This window comes from Petaurus breviceps, unplaced genomic scaffold (assembly GCF_028583685.1).
Source record: "Petaurus breviceps papuanus isolate PSGF00001 unplaced genomic scaffold, PetGlider_PUasm1.0 90849, whole genome shotgun sequence".
NCBI lineage: Eukaryota > Metazoa > Chordata > Mammalia > Diprotodontia > Petauridae > Petaurus > Petaurus breviceps.
This window is the reverse complement of record NW_027187361.1, coordinates 18,674,522-18,697,269: the sequence shown is the minus strand read 5'-3', so window position 1 is coordinate 18,697,269 and position 22,748 is coordinate 18,674,522. Positions and strand designations below refer to the sequence as shown.

The window sequence follows — 22,748 nt, the reverse complement described above, 5'->3', positions numbered from 1 at the left end:
TGCATGATTTTGAGAGCTCCGAGTTGCTACCCAACAGACAAGATCTTGCCAGTGATATAAAATATGCAAATATAGTCAGTAGGATTGTTTTTTCACCTTTTCTCTGGTCAGGGATGGTATCATCTTTCTGACACTTCCTAAATGTTTCATATGCTCTGAAATCTTTACTGAGACAACTGCATTACCAAAGATAAAGTGTAGTGGACTGAAAACACTGGTCTCCCCATGTTATCATCTATATTCCTGAACCATACAGGAAGAATCCTGGATCACTAGTAACTCCCAAAGCATGCCACTAAGCAAGTCACTTGCAAATCAAACCAATACAGTTTTCTAGTATTTTCCAATCTATTTTCATAGCTTTCTGTACTTGTCAATATCTCCATGATATATTGTAGGCTTCCAACTCAGTCTCTGAATTAGAACAGGGTTATAAATGAAAACATTTGGTCATCATATTAAAATCATAGTGAACAAAGCCTACGACAACACCAGATTCATTTAAAAATAAAAAGAGAAAGTATGATTCGGTTGGACTCCACACCACCCCCCTTCCCTGCAAGAGGAAGCTGTCAAGATGACCAGATGTCCTCCTATGCATCAGGTTTTACTGGTCATGTTGGCCTTGGTCCTTTGGGTCTGATTTGGTCCAATATAATCCACATTAATTAGGCACCTATAATGTGCAAGGTACTATGCTAGTTGCTGCAGGATACAAAGGCAGAAAGCTGTTTGTTTTTTAAGGCTATTTTTTAATGTGCTACTAGGTGCCAGTTGCTATATTAAGCAATTTACAAATATTATCTCATTTGATTACAAAAATACTCTCTACCCTCAAGAGACTTATATTCTACTGGTTGCCTGAGAAGGCTCCAAATCTTTAAGGCTGACATACCCCAAACTCAGCATACACAGTAGCAGTGACAAATACTACTGATGTCTTGTGGGTCCTCTATAAATAACCGAATGCATGAGACTTCCTATAGTTATTTCATTATGTACTATTAAAACATTTCCTTAGTCCTTAAGCAAAAAACATATTCCTTCCAGCATTTACGACAGCATGCACATCTTTAATATACCAGCTTACACATGTTTAATAGGAATGTTTTTGAGAAAAGCATCCGGCTGCCTTTCCAGCTTCGGGGGAGATTCCAGCAATAGTGATTGATAAGCTGACTATCAGAGAGAGGCAGATTACTGTAGGGGGAAGAAAGACGATTTCTTTGAAGTCTAAATATGCTATTTATCATGTGACATAGCTGCCACTTTGTTCGATGAAGGCAGGAACACCAACTAAAGCTTCTGATGTTTGCTTAAGTCAAAGTAGTTCTCGTAGCCCTCAAGGCCGTTGGGTGGCTGTGAATTTGTGTCAGTACTTACCTTGAGCGTTAATATCGATACCTTTCTATAAGTTGCCACTATTTTACTTTTATCAAGATTTTTCAAGCATCAAAATTTACTTCAATATTCAAAAAATTGCCATAATTTTGCTAGGTGTGAATCATATTAGACTTAAAAGTGCTGACTGATGGATCACTTGGGATTTATGTATTGCATTATGGGCCAAGTCAATTGTGTACAATCTATCTGCCATTAATATGATGAGCCCCCAGGAAGGGTGACTCATTCCGGGCTGGAAAAGACAGTGAGTCAAAGATGCCATGCCATTGAAACAGGCTAATGAGGCGCTACCAAATGTCAAGCCTCGGTGAGACTGGGAGATTCAGTCTTTAAAAAAAAAATAATTTAAATAGCTATTGCTTCAGTGGTAACATCATCACTCAGCTGAAACTATTCACATTGATATTATATTTTTTGTCATTTAGCCAATAAATATTTATTGAGTTCCTACTATGTGCTAGGTACTGAGCTAAGAGCTGAATAATTACTTACCAATAGCTAGGAGGCACTAAGCTGTAAACACAGCCAATGGTCAGGAGAGGACCACTTCTCCTGGGACTGTGGGACTTTCATGTCCTTTGTGGGAAGTTGAGCAGAGATTGGTATTGGTGGTATTCGGACTGGAAAGAGACTATGCTACCATTCCTAGGTCTCTTGGCCTTACTGTCCTATTTTCCCCTGTAAAAGGTGGCCAAGATGTTGGCAGTAGTATTATATGGCCCCTTCTGCTGTGTGCTGTCCTCTGTCTCTCCCTGAGGGTGTCTCTCTTGCTGCTCTAGCCAAGCTGCACTAGCTGTTCCATTGGAGGATTAGCAACTGGATTGAGAGGAACTGACATTTCAGCAAACCAGGTAAAAGACCCTTTCAAATGTGTTGCTCAGGTCTCTGCCATCTCTCCCTTGGAATTCTAGAAAGGGGGCAGGAGTGCAGAAGAAATCCTTCTCACCCCCTTAAGGCAGAAATTATGGCAGCTATATGCACATAGCAGCAAGAGCTTGTACTTGCTTAGGTTAATCTGAGACTAGATCTCAAGTCCTTGGCCGGCTTTTCTGTTTTGTGTTTCTTTCCCTGAGAGCAGGTGACTGAATAGTGACCCTGAGCAATGCGTTTCTAGTCCTGGCAACTACGTCATGAGACTGGGAGGTTGGAAATCCCTAGGTGCTCAATGGTAGTACAATGTGCTCCTTGTAAGTACGAACTTCTCAGAGGACACAACCATCAACAGGAAGACAGACTGCCTCTATTCTGTTGCACTGTAGGTCATCTCCTATGAAACTGACAACTATGGCTTTTATGAGAAGATGTCTGTCTCCTTGCATATGCCTCATTTGATGTCGATACTCAGTAAATCATGAAACCATTATTTCCATGGTAAAAATGGTCATAGATTCTCATATGATTTTAATATATATGTGGAAAAATGCCTTGTTTCAGAAGAGGATCTAAGGCTCCATCTTGTTTTACCAAGTCAAGTGTTTTATTTTTTAATGAACAATCACACATCAGGATTTAATATTCTTTATACTTCTCAATCCATTTTGTGACTAGAAAGATGTAATCTTCTACAGAAGATTATCCATAAATCCTGCCTATTCACTTGACATTTTTCATCATAATATCCTCTGTGCATTCATAGGATGTTGCCATCAAGATGTTACAGAGGTGAAAAAAGTAGTGATTTTGGTCACTAGTAACTGATAGATATCATCTTGTGAAATGACAGTGATATTTATGATATTTTTCCATTATTTTGGAATCTTCCCAGCTTTGTGATATCTTGAAAATTGTTTCTCAGGTGCCTTTAAAATCATTTCATTACTGTGTATTTCTTTCATGTGTCTTTTGGATTGCTGGGTCTAATTGTTCTTCCCTGATTTCATCTTCTTCGGCACCCTTACCCCATCCTCATAGCAGCTACTTAACTGATAAAATCTGAGCAATGTACTTCTGCCACTATTGCTGATCAGAAGAGATATTTTTAAGAACACCAATAGATCTGTCCTTTCATCTGTTTGTTTTCATAACTCTATTCCATTTAGGAAATCACAAGGGATGATCTGGATTACTTTAATTTCATGCTATGTTCTTTATAGGATTATTTCCCTCTCAACAACTTTTCGCTGTTAAATGAAGTAATATTGCTTATAATCTTCCACCAGCTTCCTCTATTATGTTTTACAAAAGAGATAATTATTAAACATGGTTTTTCTCTTAGCTGCCATATCTCTCTGACAAATGAGATTAAGTGTTTCCTGGCAAAGGAAATTTCTGGGGCCTTCTTATTGTGATGACTATGTGTATAAACTTCATGAAATGGCAAAAATTCTGTCCATCTCTAGTTTTTGCTACTCAACATCTAGTTTAAAGAGGTCAGAAATGAACTTCTGCTATTGTACACTGTATCTAATTCTCATTATTCCCCTTACTTCTAATTTGGTATTGATTTCTCTCTTTGTTCTAACCAGTCGATGATCTTGATATAGACAGCTGATTCTGAAATGACTCCCATGTCTGTAGCCAGCTCCCCCATTATGACTCTTCCTCAATAATATTCCCATTCCAATGTCTTGTCATTTATGCCATAGCAGTGATTCTGGGTCCTTGAAAGCTCTGCCAAGGAAATACACAATCTGACAGTTTCTACAAAACTAGAAAAGATTCAACTAAGGCTCATAAAAAAGATTCTCTATAGATGAGACGAATTTAATATAGAGGGGCTCATTACCAGAATGTTGACCACTAGATGACACCCGAAGATGTCCCGTTTTGTTAGAATTCTAATTCCATTATCAAGGGGGAGGGGAAATTGTTTTATTTGATATCAGTAAAACATAGTGAAGAATGGGCATTCAAGATGATTAGGTTGTACAGTGGAAAAAAACATTGGATTTAGACTACGTGTTATCCTCAACTCTTAACCCTTTATCTCCCCCATATTCAACCAGTTGTCAAGTCTTTTTGTTTCTACCTTTATAACATGCTCCCTATGAGTCCCCTTCTCTCCTCTGACACTGCAACCACCACTGTGCAGAACCTTATCACCTCAAGCCTGAACTACTGCAACAGGCTATTGCTTGATCTCCCTGCCTCAAGTCTTTGGGGAAAGACTACAATCCATCCCCTACCTAGCTGTCAAAGTAATCTTTCTAAAGAAAAGCTCTGACCATGACACTCCCTATCTAACAAACTCCAGTTGCCACTACCTTCAGGATTATATATAAATCTTTTTGTTTTTAAAGCCCTTCATAATCTAGTGACTGGGTCCTAGCGCCTTCCTATTTTATGGTTTTCTGACACTTTTCTTGCCCCTAACCAGTGTGTGACCCAGTAACACTGGCTTCCTTCTGTTACTTGCATAGAGAGTCTGTCTCCCAACTCTGAACATTTTCAATGACTGTTCCTCATGTCTACTCTCCTTCCTCATCCCCATCTCCTGGCTTCCCTGATTTCCTTCAAGTCTGCTAAAATCCAATCTTCTCCTAGAAGCCTTCTCTAGTCCTCTTTAATCTTAGCACCTTCTGTCTGAGACCACTCCCAATGTAACCTGCATACATCTTGGACACAGTTCTTTGCAAACCATCTCCCCCATAGACCATGAGCATTCACCATTTTTTGCCTTTATATCCCCCATTCTTATCACATGCACACAGCTTCTAATAAATGCTGACAGATTACTGATCTTGAGTAAATTATTCTCTGAATCTGTTTCCTTATCTGTAAAAATAGGTGTAATAATATACCTCACAGAGTTGTTTTTTGAGGGAAATATTCCATAAATTTTAAAGTGTTCTCTAAATATGAACTATTATTATCAATAAAACTATTCTTTCATTGCTGCAAAAAATTTTTCTGGATAAAGGTCAATCCTAAATCCAACAAAATATATTTAATTGCAGGAAATCTAAAGGAAGGAAAGACTATTCAAATTCAAGTTCAAAAGGAGGGGGAAATCCAACAGCATTAAACTAGAACACCCCTATGTCCCAGGTAGATTCAATTCACTTTTCAGAGATAGTCTGAGCTCCCATGAAGTGCCTAGAACTAAATCTACTTTCCAGTGATTCTCAATCCTGGGAATGGTGGCCAAATTCTGTGGTTAGGGGAGTTATGTACTTTGTGAACAGTGATTCACCTTGCTACCTTCTACTTAATGTCTGCTCATACTGTGGCAGCTGTTCAATACTTTCCAGAGACTCTACAAGGATCCTAGGAAGCTGGTAAGAAAACTAGCTAATAAGGAAAAGGAGATTTATAAAAGCAGGATGTATTGGAATGAGGCCAGCATCTATTCAATAAATATTCATTAGGGTCCTACTATGTGCAAAGCATCATCTGGGAATACAAAGAAATAAATACTACTTGACCTCAGAGAGGATATAATCTCAATGTCCACAAATAACTACCTGCATAGGTACCAAATTCTAATTTAGTTCAGAGGAAGGAATTTCTGGTTTGAAAGATAAGTGAAGTTTCACAGAGGAGATATCATTTAAGCTAACTCCAGGGAAACAAATAGAAGCTAAAGTGGGAAGGCATCCCTGATAGAGGAGGCAACATAAGCACAAACATAAATGGAGGAAATCGTGGAACATTTTAGAAACAGAAAAAAAAAAAAGTAGGAGTAAGGGACAGCTAGGTGGTACACTGAATAGAGCACCAGCCCTGGAGTCAGGAGGACCTGAGTTCAAATCCAGCCTCAGACATTTGACAAGTATTAGGTATATGACCTTGGGCAATTACTTAACCCCAGTTGCCTCTCCTCCCCCCTCTAATAACAAACAGAAAAAAACAGCGGTACCTTATTCTTGCCAAAAAACTAAAATGCAAGGATCTTTTCTTAATATCTGAAAAAAATTTTGAATTTTTCAATTGATAGCCTTCAAATGATACAGAAGCCCAGATTCTTACTTCAGACCCTTGCGGTATAATCAATTGAAATAAAGGCTTCCTGACACCTGCCAAAGCCACAGGAAGGGTGCCTCTCCACATAATGCACCAGAAGAGGAAAGGAGCTAAAAGTCTGCATTCCAATGCTGACACTTACCATGGTGGCTGTGAATGGAATGTTGTCAATCAAGGAGGAAGCCAGGGCTGAGATCCAGACAACTAGAATGATGGCAGCAGTGAGGCGCTGATCCTCTGGAACCGTCTAACAAGGAAAGCCAGAGAGATGCTTCATTTAAACATGAAATACAAAACCCTCACTTTCCAATTGCATATATCCAAACTTCACTTATAGAACATTAGGGGCCAAGGGGTTATAAGGAGAGAGCTTTTATCCCAAAACTTTCTTTTTACAGATGAGGAACCCAAGAAAGCGATTCTTTTCCCCAAAGTTGCACAATTCGTTGTTATTTGTAGAATCAGAAATAGCACTGACACAATTAGGGAGGCAGAACAGTTCATCTACAAGGGCAAGAAGGCACCATCTGCTGACAAAAGCCATAATGAGGGTGTTAGTTCCTTTCCCACCCCAAGATTGGCCATAATCAGCGCAAAACAAAAAACTTAAATCTTAGGACTGAGGATTAGGAAAACTGACTGTACTGCAGTTGTAGAAGGGCATTCAAACTTCAGCTATGGACTTTGGAGGGAAAGGGTTGGGGGAAAGTGGGAGGGAGATGGGGGAATGGACAAGGGGGAGAGAAATGAGGAAGAGATGGTGGAAAAGGAGGGGGAAGGTAAGAGACAGAGAGAGAAGGAAGGGAAAGGGAGAAAGGAGAAAGACAGAGAAGGAATGGGAGAGTGATGGACTGAAGGAAGGTGAGATGAAGAGAGGAGAGACAGAGGGAGAAAAACTGAGACTGAAGATGAAAGACCTCTGCGGCAGAAAAGTTTGGCTCTGAGTATCTAGGTGCTTGAGACTATTGGATCACCTCTCTGTGTCTATGTTCCTTTACTAGTCTTATACTTGGGCTATTCTGCAAGCTTCACAAGTATTATTTAACCTTGGAACCAGTCGATGATGTCATGTATGAAGGCAGCAAAAGCTCTATCCTTGAGAATGCCTTGTGGGTCCTTTCAAAATTTTTTTCAGTCATATATATTTCAGAAGTAAAGGAGCCCTAGGAATCAGTATTGTTGGAGTTTGACAACTAGATCCAAAAATCCTTATGCCCTAGCCCAGGGGTCAACAAACTATGGCCTAAGGGCCAAATCTGGCCCAGTACCTTTTTCTTAATGTGGTTATAATATAACAATGACCTCTTTTTTTTAAAGATTCATTGGATTTTAAAAATGTAAAAAACTATTCTAAACTAGCAGGTCATACAGGATTGGGCAGATTTGGTACTTGGGCCATAGTCTGCTGACCCCTACCATAGTCCAATACTCACAGAATTTAATTCTATATGTTTCCAGGTAGGAGTAGTCTCAAAAGCCCTTCTCACCCTTCCTAAACTATTAGGAAACTGGGGCTACTCCAGCTTCCTGGAGAAGGGAATACTAAATAGTCATGTCAGTTCATTGAGGTATCTCCCCCACCCACCTCTGTCAGAAAGGACACAAAAGCTAGACTCATAAAAAGTTTGGAGGGACAAAAGATTATTGAGGCTACTTAATAAAAGTCCCTCATTCTACATAAGGGAAAATTGATAGTCAAGTTAAATTATTTGCTCAATATAATAGCTATTTATCCAGGTCTCAGCAATACAGTGATCCTTTGGAGAACCAATACATAGAATATCAGTTTGTTAGTCCTGGATTTGGGTAATTACACCAGCAAGATTATTTGAATCAAGTCCCTGGTTGCCTAGTTACATAGATAGACAAGATACAGTTCAAAAGCTGAATTATTTCCCACCTAAGACTTGTAGCAGACATATAATTATCTGGGTTCTCTAAAAAGAAAACAATCTGCCCTTGTTTCTTAAGACAGTTTGATAGAATGGATCCCCTTTGGTCACTTATTGTACAATCAATAAAAACTGTTCATATGAGATTTTGTATAAAACAAAAAGATCGGTCAAAACATTCACATGGTTTGATTGAATGTTACCTTTATTAGCAAAGCTGTTTTTTCTCCAATATATTCTATCAGGTGGAGGTGAGCCAAGGCCTAAAAGAAATGGATTCATCACAAGTGACAATATAGAAAAGAGTATGTACATCTACAATTTTTTTTAAAAGTCATGTCTTTAAAATGAGAAAAGTGAAATAGAACATATGCCAAAACTGTCTCTTTGTACAACAGGTCAGAATCGAATACATTGTACATAAATAATTCACCAACTTACACATCATTGCAGTGTTAGCCAGCAAAACAGTACAATAGCAATGGCAGATGCCCTTCAATGATATATTTCAGTCAGTGCTGGGCTGAATTTTAAATGGGAAATTCCATTTTTTAAAAATATACATAATAGCACAATTCTGTGCTGAATGAATGAATGAAAAAAAAATTGGAATATGAATAGAAAAGTAAAGATCGTCCCTAATCTCAAGGAGTTTACACTTTTATGGGGAAGACAACACCTCCAAGAAGTTCCACACACGTTAGTTGGAAAGATCCCACAATCTTTAGGGCACCAGCAGCAAAGCAAATAACAGGGCAGCTAAGAGGTAAAGTGAATAGAGTGCTGGCCCTGGGGTCAGCAAGACCTGGGTTCAAATTCAGCTTCGGACACTTCCTAGTTGAGTGACCCTGGGCAATTCACTAAACCCTGTTTACTCATCTGTAAAAAAATGAGCTGGAGAAGGAAATGGCAAAGCACTCCAGTATCTTTGCCAAGAAAAGCCCAAAGGGGGTCATGAAGAGTTGGACACAACTGAAAAATAATTGAATATCTTAAATGGACATGGCAGTTCCCCAATAAGAATGGGAAGTCCTTGATAGTAAAGTGTGGATTTCCTTTTCTTTGCATCTCCAGGGCCTAGCAGAGTGTGAACTTAATAAAGGCCTGTTGACTGACTCACTAACTCATTGCTTTCTGTTGGTAAAACACTTCCCTATTAGAAAAATCTTTCAAATAACTTGCCTCTTCAAGTTATTTTGCAAAGTTATATTTCACAGTTAGATTTACATACTCAAGAATAATAAGACCTTGCTGGCAATCTTCCCATCACAAAGAAGAGAATCTGATTCAATAAAATTTTTAGAAGCCTATAATCACAGGATGTTAGCATTGGCAAGAACTTAAGAGCTCATCCAGCTAAGCCCTCTCATGTTTTAGATGAAAAAAAATGACTTTCATATTAAGTAAGTTTCTCAAAATATGACAACTAATTTTTCAGGATTTCATAACTACTATCTTCTTTTTTATTAAATAGTATTTTATGTTTTTAATTACACATAAAGACAATTTTTATCATTCATTCTTATTTAATTTCATTTTTTTCTCCCTCCCTCTTCTCCACCTCCCTAAAAAGCAAGAATTTTAAATAGGTTATATATGTGCAATAGCATAAACATATTTCCATGTAAGTCATGTTGTGGAAGAAGAGACAGACCAAAAGGGAACAAACCACAAATATAAAGAAAGTGAAAATAGTATGTGTCAATCTGCATTCAGACTCTCTAAATTCTTTCTCTGGATGTGGATACATTTTCCATCACAAGTCCTTTGGAATTATCTTGGATGATTGTATTGCTGTGAAGAGCTAAGCTATTCATGGTTGATCATTATACAATGTTACTGTTACTGTGTACAATGTTCTCCTGGTTCTACTAACCTTACTTTGTATCAGTTTGTGTAAGTCTTTCCAGGTTTTTCTGAAAGCTGCCTGTTCATCATTTTCTTATAACAACAAAGTCGTATTCCATTCCGTTCATATACCATAATTTGTTCAGCCATTCCCTAATTTATGGGCATCCCCTTGTGATGATAATGGAAATTTGAATATCTTCCCTGCCCCTTAATAAGCCTAGGGGAGTTTGAAGACCTTCCCCGGTTGAAAAGAAACTCTGCCCCCTAAGAGGCTGAATGTAATCACATAGATGGTGGTGGGAAGAGTTTGCTGAAGGGTGGGGCAGACCCACTGGGAGCTGAGAGTCAGAGCAGCTAGATGGTGGGAGGAGGGGACGCAGGAGGGGAAGACAGTTAGGCTTGTGAGTAAATGTTGATGTTTGCTACCTGCTGTAACAGCTAGACTTGTGTTGGTTTGTGGGAAGGTCTTTGCCACAACAAAAAGAACTAAATTAAATATTTTTGTACATGTAGGTCCTTTTCCTTTTTTTATGATCTCTTTGGAATACAGACCTGGTAGTGGTGTAGCTGGATGAAAAACACCATTTGATCTCTCTTTCTGCATAGTTCTAAATTGCCCTCCAGAATGGTTGGATCAGTTCACAACTGCACCAATAGTGAATTAGTGTCCCAATTCTCCCATGACCTCTCCAATATTTATCATTTTCCTTTTCTGTCGTATTAGCCCATCTGACAAGTATAAGGTGTACCTCAAACAACTATCCTCAAGAGACTTGAGATCTTCAACAAAAACATACCTCCCAAAATAGAAGGATGCAGAAGTTTTAGCTAGGTGGTGTGATGGATAAAGCCCTGGACCTACTCTCAGAAAGACATAAGTTCAGATGCAGCCTCAGATTCTTAATAGCTATGTTACCTAGGATCAGTCACTTAACTTTTCTCTACCTCAGTTTCCTCATCTGTAAAAAGGGGATAATTAAAATAGCATCTATCTCCAAAGGTTGCTAGGAGGATAAAATTAATACTTGTAAAGTACTTTGCAAACCTTATAACACTATTTAAATGATAGCTTTTAGTATTATTCTTAACCTGAGGTCTATAGCCCCCAAGCATTCAATGGAGAGCACTCAGGGGTCCATGAATTTAGATGAGAAATGCATCTTTATTTGGAATATAACTGGTTTCTTTTGTAATCCTATGCATTTTATTTTATGCATTTAATGATATTATGGTGAGAAAGGATTCATGAAAATTATCAGCCTCACTCTGCCTTCCAGAATCATTGGAGTATAGTGGCAAGACAAAAGTCAAGGTGACTAGCAATGACCCACAATGCATTGGATGACCTTGACCTTTCTAAATTAAGGTCTGTCCCAGGTCTCAGGTTGTCTGAGGCAACGTCCATTCGATGATTAAAGGCTAGGAAAGAATTGTTCCATAGGTTTCATCTGAGTGCCAAAAAAGTTCATGACACAAAATCGGTTAAAAAAAAAAAAGGGAACCCCCCCCAAAAAAAAACCTTTGCTCTTCTAGTCCTTTCAATCACCATCATTATTTTTGACCACATGACCCAAAGTCATCAGTACTCAGTCCTTTGGTGCATTCTGTGACTAATAGCTATCCTGAGTATCAGGTAAAGATATTATCAGTAGCTGTTCCACGTTTGATCCCAGACTTCAATTGCCCTACTTCCCTAACTTTGGATAGAGGCTGCCTTTCCAGGATTAGATGAAGAAAGCTATTTCATGTCTCTTTGTTCCTGGAAGAACTGGATTCCTAGGAAGAGCTCCGTGTCTGAAACATCAGGATGTCATTTCCTTCTGTCCATTGCAAAGGTTCCCAGACCATTGACTGGCAGGATTTTGACACCTCTAATACCAACCTACCTGAGAGAACAGGGAATGACTTGGCAGTGTTATCAAAGACAAAGCTGTCCCTGACCTTGTGTCCATTGTCCCTGTCCAGCTCTTTAGTATGTTCTATGCCCATCTCCTAAAGTATTTTAAGCTACAGTCCAATGCAAATGATGTTCCCCAAGAGGAAATACTACCCAAGGAAGACCAGTAGACAGCCAAGGAAACCAGCTCCCCGGAGATGCATTATTCTACCCCAGTGAACCTTGCCCTCTTGCTCCCTACCCCTGTCAAAATACTCAGTTCTGTAGTAAGTGTAAGCACCAGGCCAGAGGTCTCAACTGTCTCTATTCTTATCAATTACCTTATGGTAGGAAAGAGACTGAAGCCTTCATCAGGATTAATGTAACCAGTGACTACTTTCCTGATCTCACAGCCCTCTAGTGGTTGGAGAAGAAATCAAAGGAGAAGAAGAAAAGGAGATATTAACATTACCTGGGTCAGTGCTTTGCATAGGAGAATGCGCGTACAATGCTGCTCTTTCTAGGCTTGAAGTAACAATGGAGCCTAGTCAAACTCTGCAGCTTTCCAGTTCCTCTCAAGATCCACCTCTTTGCTGTAGTTTCATTAATTGAGAGTACTGTGCATTCTCAAATTAGAAACGATAAAGGTACGTACAAAATCAATCACAAACTCAAATGAGTGTCTTTGATTATCTGCCATTTGAATTATCCATATCACTGCTCCCTTCCATTCATGTATGTAATACAGGTGACTATTCTATACAAAGACAAAGATATATTTGTTTTTATTCAGCTGTCTCAGCAGGTAGACACCAAGATAAATTTTCAGAGTATCAAAAATATCTCTGTGAGAATAAACTAGTAAAAAGTAATCAAGAGAAAATCAACAAATCTAATCTCTTTAAGCTAATTTGATTCACTTTTGGAAAGGCCCATTGTCCTCCCGGCTCTGCTTCTGACTGAGCCCATGCAGCTGCCCCTCCCCTTCTTGACTCTCCTTTGCTTGTTGTCTTAGCTCATTGGCTTTCTTTTTGTTGCGTCTCTCTCTGCAGCACTTAGGTCAGCACCTAGGACATAAGCGCTTAACAAACGCTTATGGCCTTCCCTAGATGAGGAGAGACAGTCAGGACCAAAATAATCCTCCTATTGCCATGCAGGCCTCCCTAAGTCCCAGGGTAGTTATGCAGAGCTCACAATTGCTGAAGGCTAACGCTATCTTAATTAATTGACAATTTTAATGGATCCATAATCTCATGAATTTGGGTATTCCTCCAAATAATAAGGATCACATCCCATCTACATCATATCCACTGTGAGAAACACATTTTGGGGGATCACAGGACTTCCTAGGCAGGGTCAAGGAGGTAGCCTAGACCAGCTTCCACATACACCGCTCCCTTGGGGGCCCTTAGGAAGATCCACATGGGATGCCCCTTAATGCAGCTGTGGGGACCACAGGACTTCCAGGTTAGGGTCAGGGAGTTAACCTGAGACAAACTTCCGCTGCCTACTGCTTCCCTTTTGGGGACCCTCAGGAAGATCCACACGATGTACCCCTTACAACGATAAACCCCTTCTCGCTGAAAGAACTCAGAAACAGAGTGTGCAGAGGAAGGTGTTTATTATACTTTGGGCAAGGAAGCAGGTATATCTAGGGACAGATACAGAGTCAGGAGTGAGGGTGTACAAGTTCTGTCCTTCCTGGTAGACTTAGGGTTAGTCAAATTCTTCAAATTCTTCTCTCTCTTCATATAATAATAATAATAATATATTCTACATTCCCTCTCTCTCTCTCTCTGTATATATATATATATATACATATATATATATATGTATATATATATATATACAGAGAGAGAGAGAGAGAGAGAGTCAGATTTCTCAAACTCTTCCCTTTATTTCCCTCTATATATTCTACATTCCCTCTATATATGCAGATTCCATAGGCGTGATAGTGAGGATACTTGAGATCAGACCAGGTCTGACCTCTTCCAAGGTCAGAGCTGTGTGCCACACCCCCACTTTTCTGGTTCCCTCTGGCCTTTGTCATAGTTCCAGGAAGACCTGGATTTTAGTAAAGTAAGATAAGTGAGAGCTAGGGGTGGCCAAGTGGCTGCAATGAGTAAATCACCGGCCCCGGAGTCAGGAGGACCCGAGTTTGGTTCTGGCCTCAGACACTTAACACACACACACACACACAAACTAGTCGTGTAACCTTGGGCAAGTTACTTGACCCTAATTGCCCTCCAAAAAAAAGCTAAGTGAGAGCTTCCCTACAGCTGCTGATTATGTTCCAATAAGTTTTGTGGGAGTGAAACAAGATACCATTATATCCCCTCTTACATCCACCATGATGTTTAAACCTGGACTTTCATAAACTCCATAAAAATCTATATATTGTTTTAGAGTCTTATAGTTTTAGACACTTGTGCCTTTTAATATTGTGAGAGTATCAGCACAAAGCCTGGGCAGCACTGGTCAAACAAAATGAATAATAATTATAATGAGAATAATAGTTCACCTTTAAATAGAACTTTATAGTTTACAGAGTGCTTTCTATATGACAACCCTGTGAAAAAGACAATGCCACCTGAGAGTGAAGAGGTTACTCATAAAGAGGGTCAGGGTTGCTCTGGAAACCCCAAAATACTAGTACTCTGAGTCCTGGCAAATGAATTCCACTCAAGTCTTCTCAGCCAAAGAAAAGTAAAGTCTATTAAAAGTTTGCTTGTATTAGACACAGAGTAAGCCTCTGCTAGGTCATTCTATGGCACTCTCACTATTCTATTCTATGGAGCTCTCACATATATGTTGACAAGATGGGGTCTTATATACAGAAGGTAGTGGGAGGAATCTAGGGGTGGTCTAGGGGAGGAATTTGGGGAGGGTCTTCAGGAGGTCAATGAGTGATTAAGGGTGGGAAGTTGCTGGAGGCTTCCTGGAGACTACAGACAATGGTGGGCTAGGCCAGTTCAAGGGTGGATTGATATTTTGATAGGCTCAAGGGTGGAAAGTCTAGTAACAGAGGAATGCCAAACAGAGGTTTGGGCCCAGCCATAATGTAAGGCTTATTGCCTCATGCAAATGCCTCATCAAATGAGACCATTTAATCATATTTCAAGGGGTGTTCCCAGAGCCTGTACCTCAAGGACTCACGGAGAGCTCTAGGGGGCTCCCAGAGCCCAGACCTTATCAATAGTTATAGTGAATAATGTGGGTACCTGGGGTGACTGCTTCCAAATATTAAATAGAGATGGGAAATGTTTCCTTTGGCTCCAGGTATACCAGGAGACTGGCTAAAGGCATGTTGGAAGAGCCAACAGAAAGCAACCTTTCCTCAGCTTTCAAGGGCAGAAGCCCTGAACTTTCTAAAGGGGGCTAGAAATAAGTGTTCACCCTATCCCTGAAGAACCATGCCCATTATAGGGATGCCACCCCCACCCTCACTTCAAGCTACATCAAGTTTATCAACTTCTGTAGAAAGTACAAATAAGGAAGGGAAGAGGGGGTTATTCATTATATATTTGTAAGCTTAAGAAACAATATGGCATGTTGAATAGAGGATTAACCTTGGGGCAGTAATACAGAAATTTAGGCCATTCCTCTGGAATATATTAACTCTGTGGCCATGGGCAAGTCACACAGATTGGAATATCTCAATATTCCAACCAATACTCTATGACTAAAAGTTATAAGATAATTACAGATATGCATTAGGGGAGAGAGTTGAGAGAAATGATTATTTTTCTATTATTAATAACCAATTATTAAACTAGGTCTGAGGTTTTTTTTTTCCCTTTATTTCCTCATTATGGGACCAGCCCTAGTATTTTAGCCAGTCTCTGAATCTCAGGGCTGGTGATGAGATCGGCCTAACCGTTCACCCCCCCCCCCCCCAAGAACATTCTCCTCAACTTTGGTTGGGACCCCACCCAACTAGAAGAGTTTATTTCTGATTAAGGTGTAAAAAGAATCTAATCTAGGTGAAATCAGAGGCCCTAAAAAGCATTAGGCTCATGCCCTTGAAATCATTCCCCCACCCTGCCCCCATTGTTCAATAATAATAATAACAGATAATATATAATAAATAATAATAAAAGAATTAATCTCTTGCTCTAGGATTTTAGACATCAGTTAGCTAATGAAAGTATTTTTTGAAGTAGAAAACAGAATCTACTACATATTGTCAGGTGTTAAATCAGACCATAAAGACTATTCCAAAGAAGCACTGGCCTACTCAAAATTCAATTGTTTCTCTAAGAAAAAAATGACACTTATAATCTCTCATTGATAAAAGGCATCCCACGTAGATGTACTGAATTCTTCCATTAACCTACCACCAAGCTCCAAAATACATGAAACTTCATAAAAATAATCTTTTTTTTTAACAGCAGAAATATGTTATACTTTTGCCAAATAAAGTGTCATGGGGCTTTATTTATTTGTTAAGATACATTTTAAGTGAACTAACTCTGAAGTTAAACTAATAATCCCAGAAAGATGTCACAGCAAGATGGGAAACAGACAATAACAGCTATGAGCGAGTATTCATTATAAATCCGTTTTGCTAGGAACTTACAACAATCAAAATATCTGTTTATTGGTTCCTTTATGAGACATTTGTGTACCTACTGAGTAAGGTTCATTAAGAATCCTCCTTCCGATGCCTTAAGGCCTTTGAGAGGCAGAAGAAAAGGCAAATTACAAATTTCCCATGATTATTATCTTTCCTATATAAACCACCATTTTAATGGCTTAAAATAGTATTCAGTAATACTTTGTTCCTCCGCAATTTACAATCTGTTGGGATTACTTTTTCAATGAACTGATATGGAGTGCAAATAAGTATGGATAACAAATTACTCATAACAAATCTAACCCAATCTATTCCTACTGGAGTTTGTTATATCAATGACAGGGGAAAAAATGCATCAGCAACAGCAAAGTTGAAAGATAACAAAATGAAAAAGCAAAATCTTTTGTAGGAGTATTTTCCAAAGCAAGCAGGATGAGCTAGGTCAGTTGCAGAGTGGGTAAGAGAGAGCTATTTACGGTGACTGAAAAGGGCTATCACACAATCTTTTCAAGAGAGGATACATACCATGTCATCAGCTACCTGCTGGACATTTCCATCTCAATGTCCCATAGCGTCTCAAACTCACCATTTCCAAAACGGGACTCATTATCTTTGTCCCCAATATCAAACCCTCTCCAATACTTCCCATATACTCCAATACTTCTATACTTTCTATAAATAGAAACGTAGCAGGGCAGGGGAGTGGTACCACAGGGAGAATGAAGGCTATAGAAAAGGGAGGTTAGAGGTATCCAAAGAAGGAATCCACATACTTCACAACGTTATAGAAATCAATACAAGTTTGCAATTCCCAATTACTATCCAGGTCACCTTCATTCTTCTTCCAATCTCCCAGGTTCACAATCTTGGTGTTATAGTTACTTTTCTTCATCCAAAATATCCAATCCAGTTGCCAATTAATGTCAATTCTACTTCACAACAAGAATCTTACCCCACAGAGAGTTCCTTAATGAGTTCTCTCCATTAGGGGCCAGCAAACTAGTTCAGACTCACATCTCCTCTCACCTGGACAATTTCAACAGTTTTCTTGATGTGGTTTTGAGGGGTTCAGAGACCCCTTGAGGACTGGAGTGCAGGACAGAGTCATCTGGAATGAACTCACAGACTCAAGCAATCTTTAAGTCAAATTGGTAAAGGTTTATTTTTATGCTTTTCAGTGGGCAAAAGTTCTTAAGGAACCTGTGACCTTAGAGGGTACAGTTAAAGTTTATATAGGATAAACTATAGTAAAATATTTGCCAAATGTGCTGATTAGGTGACTCAGGGAGGGATTAGGGAGAGGTTAAGGAGTGGTCAGTCCTTAAAGGAACATGCACTTTTTGTATCTACTACACACACATTTTACCCAGAGTTCACCAGGAGAAAGCCAAGTTGGAGCCACAGAGAGGTGTGGATTTTTAGGCCTGCTACTTCACTAAATTAAGGAGCACTCAGGGCTGAATGAGGATTGCCCAGTCTGCCACCAATCAATGTCCTGTTTGACAAGACAGATATAGGGAGTATAAACGTCTTAAGTCTAGGATACACATAATGAGGAGTCCATAAAATGAGGTATGGACTGACAGTCCAGTGTGTACAGAATATCTTTATGACTCAGTACAAAGGCAGTTCAAACCGATAACTCCTACAGGTGCAGTTTGATACTATACCAGGGACAGAGATAAGTGTTTCACTGGGGCCCATTCATGAGCAATTGCTAGGCATAGTGTCCTTGGAATGGAGAGAAATTGCCAGGGATAGTGTTTTGAGGTTAGGGAGAAATATGGTCTTGGAATTGGGGTTTGAGCACAGGCACCAAAGCCTCATCATTCTGATTGAACTATTTGCCTTATAGCTCTGTCTTGTGCACTCCATCATCTTCTGCACAGTTTCCATAGTAATATTCCCAAAGCACAGATGCTCCCATGTCACTGTCCTGCTAAAAAAGCTTCTAGTAGTTCCCTATTGCTTCTAGATTAAAATATAAAACACAAGGTTGCTATTTTAAGACTTTTGCAAACTGGTTCCAGCCTGTTTTCCCCAGGCTTTTACATATGACCCTTCTTCAGACACTCTAAGCCACAACCAAATTGGCTTACTTGCTTTTCCCTGAGCTTAGTATCCCTCTTCCCATCTCCCCATTGCTTTTTTTAGTTTGTGGAACAAAACAACCATTTCTAGAACACAATACAGTAAGAAGATGATTGTATATGAAACTGCAAATCTACTATGTGCACTTGCTATTCCTTTCAAATATACAACAAAATTATCGTGTAAATTTCCCTCCCCCCTACCCTAGAAATAGCTACCATAAGGCACAAAAAAGTATACACACACACACACATTTGTGTGTATACCTTTGGGTGTACATATATATGTAAAATTATTCTAGACTTCTATTTATCAGTTATTTCTCTGGATGCAGATAGCATCTTTCTTCATATGTGTTTTATAGCTAATTTGAGTATTTATAATAGACAAAATAACTTATTTGCTCAAAGTCATTCTTAAAACAATATTGCTATCACTGTAATACAATGTTCTCTTGGTTCTGCTCATCTCACTTCATTTTTTCTTCTGTCTTTCCATGATTTTCTAAAATTAATGAGCTCATCATTTCTTATAGCACAGTAGTATTCCATCATGACAATATACCACATGTTTAGCCATTTCCCAAATGATGGGCATCCCGGCAATTCCAATTTTTTGCCACCACAAAGAGAGCCGTGATAAGCATTTTAGGACCTATAGGTTCTTCTCCCATGTTCGCCTCCAAACAACCATAAAATAGTGCCCCGAAATTAATTATGGAACAGCAGAACCAGCAAAAAAGATGGGTTGAAATAATTTTTTAACCTAAGAAACTTGTAAGATTAACAAGAAAGGTCTGTCTCATGCAGGTAAAAGGGGAACATAGTCCAGAACAGGAAACATCCTAGCAAATCAGCAGCAAGCCCCACCTGAGCAAAGCAGCAGTAGACCCTGAGCCCAAGTGCTGTGGAGCAGGAAAATACCAACAGCAGAGCCTCAGCAAAGCCACAGAACTGGAAGACTACAGCTCTGAAAACCAGTGTGTGTTTCACATATCCACCAGGAAAAGAAGCAACCTCCAGGGGTAGACTTCATGTGCTTGAGTATAGCCCCGGGAACTACAGAAACACCCCACTGCCTCAGAACGCACCAGACACCAGCACTAGGACCCCAGCTCAGCAACAGGTAAACTACCAGGCCCCTTCAACCTCCAGCAGCTCCAGGCACCCCTTACCCCCTTCCCACAGCACCAGATATGAGAGTCCCCCATGGACCTTATGGCAACATCAGTGCAGCATCACATAAAGAGCCAGGAAATACAGCCCCTGGCACAAAAAGCCTTCCAGCCCTGGGAGAATTTAAAAGAAAGGAAAAAGGGGGGGGGGGGGAATGAGCAAAACCAACAACCAAAAAGTAATCTGATCGTAGAAAGTTATTATAGTAACAGGGATGATCAAGACACAAATTCAGAAGGGGACAACAATGTCCAAACACCTGTGGGCAAAACCCTAAAGAAAAACAGGAAGTGGTCTCGAGCCCAGAAAGAATTTGTGGAATAACTCAAAAAAGAGCTTAAAAATCACGAAATAGAAGTAGAAGAAAAATTGGGAAAAGAAATCAGAGTGATTCAGAGAATTATAAAAAAGAATCAACAGCTTGGAAAAAGAAAACAACTGCTTAAAAAGTACAATTGGCCAAATGGAAAACGAAGTTCAAAAGATGAGGAAAATAACTCCTTAAAAGTTAAAATTGGGCAAGTGGGAGCTAGTGACTCTATGAGACATCAAGAATCAATCAAACAAATTCCAAGGAAAGAAAAAAAAAATAGAAGAAAATGTAAAGGACCTCACTGGGGGGAAAAAAAATCACCTGGAAAATAATCTCAGGAGAGACAATGTCGGAATCATTGAACTGCCAGAAAGTCATAATCAAAAGGAAGACCTGGGCAGCATCTTTCAAGAAATTATCAAGGAAAACTGCCCTGATGTCCTGGAAACAAAGAGCAAAATAGACATTGAAAGAATCTACCATTCACCTCAGGAGAAAGATCCCAAAATAAAAACTCCAAGGAACATTACAGCCAAATTACAGAATGATCAGGTAAAGGGAAAAAATACTGCAAATAACCAGAAAGAAATAATTCAATACCAGGGAGCCACAATCAGGATTTAGCAGCTGCAACATTAAAGGATCAGAGGTCATGGAACATGATATTCTGGAAGGCAAACCAAGAATCAGCTACCAAAAAAAATTAAGCATAATACTCCGAGGGGGGGGAGGGGGGGATGGTCATTCAATGAAATAGAAGTATTTCAAGCTTTCATAAGAAAAGGACCAGAAGTGAGCAAAAAATTTTATCTCCAATATCAAGGCCAAAGAGAAGCCTAAAAAGGGAAAAGAAAACAACAAGGATTCAAGGGAGATGAACTGTTTATATCCCTAAATGGGAAGATGGTACCTGTAATTCTTTAAAATTGTACCACTAGTACAGCTAGAAGGAATATAGATCTATGTCTATACAGAATGTATAGGTATAAGAGGAATGTGAGCAAATAACAAAAAAATGAAGAGATGAGAAAGAGAAGTACAAGGAGTGCAGAAGGAGGAGAGAGGCAGAATGGGGTAAATTATTTCATATGAAGAGGCTCGAAAAACATGACAGTGAAGGGGAAGACGGGAGGGTGACCACTGGGCATCAATTGAACCTCACTCTCTTCAGTGTTAGCTCTAAAATGAAACAATATACATAATCAGTTGAAGATAGCAATCTATCTTATCCAATGAGAAAGTAGGAGGGGAGGAAATTAAGTAAAGGTGTGGAGGTGTGGAGTGACGATGGAAGAGAGGACAGACCAAGGGAGAGAGTAGACAGAAGCAAGATACTGTCAAGCAGGGAAAGGCTAAAAGGAGAGCGAGGACAAACAGGAGGAAAAACAGGATGGAGGTAAATACACAGCTAGCAATCATAATTGTGAATGTGAATGGAATGAATTCTCCCATAAAATGGAAATAGATAGCAGAGCAGATCAAAAACCAAAATCCTACTATATGCTATTTACCAGAAAATCACTTGAGGCAGAGGGACACACACAGAGTAAAGGTAAGGGGCTGGAGAAGAATCTATTATGCTTCAGATGAAGTTAAAAAAAAAGCAGAGGTAGCAATCCTGTTATCAGACAAAGCAAAAGCAAAAACTGATCTAGTTAAAAGAGATAAAGAAGGAAACTATATCTTGCTAAAAGGCACCATAGACAATGAAGCAATATCAATGTTAAATATATTTGCACCAAGTGGTATCCAAATTCCTAAAGAAGTTAAGTGAATTATAGATTCATGACCAAACAAGAGATAGCATTATGAAACGTAAAATAGATATTTCGAAAGAGAGAGATTTGGTTCACAGTGCAGGTGAGAATGTTTCATTAGCAGAAAGTCAAATCTATCCAAATCTCCAAAAGACCATTTAAAAACAACAAACCTCTATGGCTCAATATAAACCACTAAGAAGAAAAATATTAGAGGAGAAAGTTATAGCATAGAGAGCCTTTTGTATTCTTCTGGAATGTGTCTAGAACTGACTTGTTTCTTATCTTCCTTCAAAACATGTCTTCCACTTAACAACCCTGATTAATTCGATGATCAACCATGGTTCCAAAGAACCAGTGAGGAAGCTTGTGACCCACCTCCTGACAGAGAGGTGATGATGAGATGTTGTTTTGAGATGTGGTCAATATGGGAATTTGTTTTGACTGCATACTTGTTATAAGAATTTTGTTTTTCTCCTTTTTCCCCAGTGGGGAGGGAAGGAGAGACAATATACTTTTGTTAAGTGGGGAAAAAAATTCATTAAAAAAAATCTCTTCCAAGAAATCTTCCCAGACAAATTCAACTTGAATTAGTCTCTCTTCTTTGCTCCACTACCCCTTAGTCCTTATAAATAGAGATACGGAATGATACATGAATCCTGAATTTGTTTTGAGGCTGATGATACACATTTCTTATTTAATATCTATTTCTTTACTCAAGAAAAAAAATTGTCTTATTCTTGCTTTGTATCTCTTCAGACTGCCTAGTACAATGATCTTCACAAAACAGGTGTTCAATAAATAATTGTCAATTAATTGATTCCTTAAAACTTCAGAGTTCTGCATGGGTAGTGCTGTAATAATATAGCTGCTTTCTCATTGAATAAAGTCTTTCCTAAGTAAGGCAGAAT

The 22,748-nt window shown here is 39.1% G+C and overlaps 1 protein-coding gene across 1 annotated transcript in view; it reads right to left on the bottom strand.

Annotated features, from left to right (window-relative positions):
* The window catches only part of OCA2 (OCA2 melanosomal transmembrane protein), a 539,713-nt gene that overhangs the window by 208,474 nt on the left and 308,491 nt on the right, over positions 1–22,748 (bottom strand). The window contains exons 20-21 of the mRNA XM_069073057.1: positions 8,402–8,461; positions 6,449–6,553 (exon numbers count right to left, since the gene is read on the bottom strand). Coding sequence (XP_068929158.1) covers positions 6,449–6,553; positions 8,402–8,461 — 165 coding nt within the window. The remainder of the gene's footprint in view (positions 1–6,448; positions 6,554–8,401; positions 8,462–22,748) is intronic.